At 41.3% G+C, this 5617-nt stretch overlaps 2 protein-coding genes across 2 annotated transcripts in view; one reads left to right on the plus strand and one right to left on the minus strand.

The window, feature by feature from the left end:
• The window catches only part of SARC_02734 (hypothetical protein), a 15852-nt gene extending 13432 nt beyond the window's left edge, over positions 1-2420 (plus strand). Inside the window, exons 3-5 of the mRNA XM_014303501.1 lie at positions 587-853; positions 1494-1778; positions 2108-2420. Of these exons, the coding sequence (XP_014158976.1) occupies positions 587-853; positions 1494-1778; positions 2108-2259 (704 nt within the window). The 3' untranslated portion in view covers positions 2260-2420. The remainder of the gene's footprint in view (positions 1-586; positions 854-1493; positions 1779-2107) is intronic.
• Positions 2421-4306: 1886 nt separating this feature from the next.
• Positions 4307-5617, minus strand: part of SARC_02735 (small nuclear ribonucleoprotein G) — a 2301-nt gene continuing 990 nt past the window's right edge. The window contains exons 2-3 of the mRNA XM_014303502.1: positions 5187-5334; positions 4307-4564 (exon numbers count right to left, since the gene is read on the minus strand). Of these exons, the coding sequence (XP_014158977.1) occupies positions 4511-4564; positions 5187-5334 (202 nt within the window). The 3' untranslated portion in view covers positions 4307-4510. The remainder of the gene's footprint in view (positions 4565-5186; positions 5335-5617) is intronic.

Consider the following 5617-nt stretch of genomic DNA (forward strand, 5'->3'; position numbering starts at 1 on the left):
AAGTAGTACTAACACTCTCCTACCTGTATAAGTAGTACTAATACTCTCCTACCTGTATAAGTAGTACTAATACTGTCCTACCTGTATAAGTAGTATTAATACTCTCCTACCTGTATAAGTAGTACTAATACTCTCCTACCTGTATAAGTAGTATTAGAACTCTCCTACCTGTATAAGTAGTACTGACACTCTCCTACTTGTATAAGTAGTACTAACACTCTCCTACTACCTGTATACGTAGTACTAATACTCTTCTACCTGTATAAGTAGTACTAATACTGTCCTACCTGTATAAGTAGGACTAATACTCTCCTACCTGTATAAGTAGTACTAATACTGTCCTACCTGTATAAGTAGCACTAATACTGTCCTACATGTATAAGTAGTACTAATACTTTCCTACCTGTAAAATAGTACTAATACTCTCCTACCTGTATAAGTAGTACTAGTACTCTCCAACCTGTATAAGTAGTACTAACACTCGCCTACCTGTATAAGTAGTACTAACACTCTCCTACCTGTATAAGTAGTACTAACACTCTCCTACTACCTGTATGCCATACCTGTACCGCCCTTTACCCAACAGATGAGAATGGGCACAAGAACTCGCTGAACACACCCTCCGTCGGCTCGCTCAAGCTTTCGGGGAGTAAGCGCAACTTCTCGGATGGCAAGCAGTACAATTCGCCGTTCAGGAAAGCGAAGAAATATACGGCGCCCACGAAGAGTATGGAGCGTGAGGTGTCGATGTTGGAGATCCTAAACATCTGGAGCCACAAGCAACGGCTGGAGTTCTATGCGTATCTACGACGAGAATTTATCGAAGAGAATTATTTGGCGCTGGATGCGATTGGTATGTATTGCTACAAGGCACGTGGACTATTATTAATGGTATAGCACTTCCCTGCCGCTCGTGAGCGATGAATGTACGAATCACTGAAAATATGTATGAGATACTTGGTAGCAACCAGATGTTTGGCTATCACTAGCAGTTGAGAAATCTTCTTCGCGTCTGTCACAATTTCCGTACCAGTGTGCGCGTACATACTTATCTTTGCGACCGTCACACTGTGAAATGAACACAAACGTTCGTGATTTTGCGTTTCTTAATGAGTAGCCACGAAGGTGTGTGGATGCTCATCGAATCCACGAGTTCTGTTATACGACTTCTACTCTCTGCGACTGTACGTCTACTGATTACATGTCCGGCTCGCCACTTTTAACGATAACCATATAACCATGGCAAAGATTTTTCCCCCTTATTGCCCAACCCTACTCAACGGACTTGTGAAATGCTACTCCAAGTATATATATGAATACTTATTTTAAATTGTACATGGTGGGATATGAATATGTGAAGTAAATGCATGTGCATACTTTATGAGTGTGAAAGGGTATACAAACACGACGTTACGCCTGCAACAAGGAAGAAAGGCGGAAGAAGAAGAAACATGTTTCTTACGCTACGTGTATGTAACTGTTTGACCTTGCAGGAGACATCCTTCAACAGCATCGGCTCGGGGTGCTTACTGTGGAGAGTGTGCGGAGCAAGGTGTACCAACTATACTTTAGCCCTGACGCCACATGGACCGTAGAGGTGCCCTTAGAGTTGGCCCTCGAGCTAGACGAGCTGTTGGGATTCGATGCAGACGTGTTTGGGATGAATGGCTTCGGGGCGGTGAAGCACCAGGTGAAACTGACTGATGTCGTGAATCTAATGCAAAGGGTATATCAGACACTGGAATCGTCTGTCACAAAAAGCTTTATCTCTTTCACAGGTAAGTAGGCAAAGCCATTTCAAACTGTGCATGTTGTGAACTTGGATGTTAGATGAAACTCAACGTTCTTGTAAGTGCGCGGTTAGTACCTGACGGAAAATTTTCTCTGCTATCGTTGTACCTTTGGCAAAATAAGATGGATTACGATCACTTTCTTCTTCAGATTTTAAATTGTTTTTTAAATATTTTAATATTCCGAGTGCACGTAATGCGCGTCGGTCACACTAGGCAACACCGTATTAGAATACGTCTACAATTGTCCACCATGTCCAGTACACACTGAACTCTTCTCTCATGTTTGAACCACTCTGCATCTCCATTGAATCCAGGCGAAGCAAACCTGACGGCCTACTACTTTGAACTCATGAGTGAGCACGCTGGGACCAGTCCCAGAGCACCCCCTATAAAGCACGCGCATGAAGCCAGGTCTCCCTTCGGGCAACGGCGGAGTAAATACTCGGACAAATCCCCGGTATACTAAACTGGCTCAGACCCACATGTCAGCCTCAGCAACCAGGCGTATAGCTTAAGTAATTCAGTTTATGTTTATGTTAGAATGGTTGCTACAATCGCCGCCGGTCGTCTATGAGTGAAGTGGCACGTAGTGTGCACTGTATATACAGATTATATACAGGCTATATGCTATATATAGGCGAAACAAGGGCGGTCATTTCCTCGTATATCCAGATTATATACATGCTATATGCTATATGTAGGCGAAACAAGGACGGTCATTTCCTCGTAGGATGGCCGGCACAAGCTTCCTTTGGGAGCCTCTGAGCGAGGTCTAATGAGCACCGAATAGATGACACTGGTTTTTGCCGATAGTCTGTACGCGAGAGTTTATGCTTCGTCGTAGCAGCATGCCATATGAAATAATGAGCCCCGCCGCATTAGTGTTGATGAGTCATGCAGCCAACCCAGCGCTCGGCTCAACTCAGACGCCCATAACCAATAACTGCTGATGTACTAAGTATTCGATCAAGATAGTCCTGGTCCATTGCACAATCTGAAATGCTACAGGTCTAAAGCCGCCTGCGGTGAAGTCAACTAAAACCACAGTAATGAAAGACCGGGATAAAAGCACATAAAAGCACATGCGAAGCCGTTAAACCAAATTTACATCTGGCTTAGATGTTATATGCGTGTATACTAAGAATTGCTCTATAGTAAGCAGTCAATTCACACGCGGTGACGTTGAAGATCCCAGGCCGAATGATGGCGATGGAATTTATTCTGCACCTTCACACAGATATCACCAATTAGAACGAGCCTTTTTCGGCAGACGCTTGATTATGCACCCCACCGTAGTAGGTATCGGCTCCACCCGCCAAAATTCGCCCCCATTTGGGAATCCGATATGATGTGCATTGCTCGCGGTGTAGGTACAATTTTAAAGCAAATAGGACATAAATTTGGTGGTATTAAAATCTCGTTCGGCCTCAAGATATTATCTTGTGAATGTCTCTTTGTTTTTATCGTACCATTGGTAGTAAATATCACTTGAATTGTAGTTCTGTTCTGGATATTTAAAAAAAAATAGAAATTAAACTTATTTATTCTATTATTTGTCTAGAACTAGGCGCTGAAATAGTCGAATCCGTCTGTTATCTTTATCCAGCTCAGCAATCGGCATGTGACCCAATTACTTCGCTCTACACCTCAAATGAGGGCCGCCAAATGCAATCTGCCAGCTTTCATTTTGAACTTTCGAGCGTACGAATCTACTACTTTCTACAAACTTTGTTAAATCTGATCGATGTTACTCCTTTGGCACAAGATGCAGTTTTCATGGCCCGAAAAGCGTATCAATTCATCGCCTGTGTTGACAATAGGCGGATATACGCATATCAAAAGCAGCATGTTTATAACCAGCAACCTGGCAATTTGTAATCTGAGCTAGTTATATTTAAAATAAAGCAATCATTGTGGATTTTTCTACTCAAAAGAACCCGTGAGTGCTATTGCGATATGCTGATTATACTCGTGACAACTGAAATGTGCAGCAAATGGAATTACATTCATGATCTCCAGGACTCCTAACGCTACACATCAGCCTAAACTTAACTCCTTACCCGCCTCATATCAGTGAATCTATGGCTTCAGATTCGAGAATCGCTATAGAATGATAATAAATTTTACCTCGAATACACTTACGCCATTCTATTGCAAACCCAATAGTACGCCGTTATATTCGACAATACCCTCTACCAGTAACTTTCGACTGATTCGTACTTTTTTTCCCGAATGAATTGTTTTTGCCTTTCCATTGAATTGATCTACTCTATGTGGAGAGTATTTTCAGTCACCAAATATACCATGATGCTAGGCTTGATGTTCAGAGGAAATTCAAAGTCAATAGTGAACGTGCTGAAAACATATCGTAAACAACGCAGTATTGTGTACGTGAGCTGCGTGAGCTATGAGCACCATTGGATGATTGTATCTGTGTTATATTGGCTAGTCTAGCTATATCTGTGCTAACAATGAACCAGATGGTGATAGCCATCAAATGGCTCATACCGCACTCGCTTTTAGTGTCTTCGAAGTTTCACACTATGGTATTTATTCTTTGATGGTTTGGAGTATTAATTTTTAATTTTTGATACGATAGTAATTATATGATTAATCTGTATACACCGTGTATCCTTCATGATTAGTTATCGTACGTCCCACAAGAAGACAAACGAAGATCTTGAACTATCGTGAGGTACGCCGGTTTCTTCAGATGCCTAGATGATTCTGTCCAGACATTCGATCATATTTATACTGTTTCCTCTCAACACCTACCGTGCATGCGTGACAGGGAGAGCAATAAATTATGAGCAGATGGACATTTCGTACCCAGGAAGAAAAACAAGAAAAAAGAAGCAGAAAAATCCAATAATTTGGAAGCTGAAAAGGTTAGTAGCATGGTACAGAGTAAGGATGCAGAGATAAAGATGTATGCAGCGAACAAGCAATGTTTTTTTTAGTAAAATGCCACGAACCAATCCACAGCATTGGTATCAAGGGACGTCTAAGTGTCAATGTGAAAGAGAAAACATGCCTGGTATATGATAAATGCGTACACACGATACCAAGCGGAATGCACTGTCGCAACGAACAGTCGCTTCAGCAGACACAACTTCAGCCTATAATAATTCAGATAGCAATAGCATACGCGATATAAAAACAGCGGGAACAAAAGAAATAATTCAAAAAAAATGAACGCAGAATTGCGGCTTTAGAAATGTCGACCATACAATACTTGACTACTTATTCATAACCGGAAACCCATTCACAACATCATACCACATGTGAAACAAATAAGGGACACAGAACAACTTACCACCATGCCGATATCCTTTGTTTCATTATTAACATCATAGCACATGTGAAACATAGAAGGGATTCAGAACGACTTACCACCATGCCGATATCCTTTGTTTCATTATTTGGTCGCTCTTCGACGCAATCTTCGATTACAACGTTAAGGAAAGGGTCGAAACCACGCAATACTCCTGTGACCGTTCGCTTGCCGTTGAGCTTCACTTGTACTTTTTTGTCCAAAAATCTGTAATTGTCCACGGGAGAGGAGTGAATATGAGGACGCTAATATAGTTGGTAGCTATAATGCATACATAGCTGATACGCCGAGAGTCAAAGATTGTATATTCCGTGCAGTTAGACTACAAAGAAAACAGATCTATTTGGGATGAAAACGTTGCGCTGCAAAAAAAAATATCACACAATGTCAAGCAGTCATACATCGTACATCAGAAAATACATATATTTATATATATGTACAAGTACAAGTACAGGTACAAGCCCAAGTACAATATATAAATATATAAATA

The sequence above is a fragment of the Sphaeroforma arctica genome, assembly GCF_001186125.1.
Source record: "Sphaeroforma arctica JP610 unplaced genomic scaffold supercont1.126, whole genome shotgun sequence".
Classification (NCBI taxonomy): Eukaryota; class Ichthyosporea; order Ichthyophonida; genus Sphaeroforma; species Sphaeroforma arctica.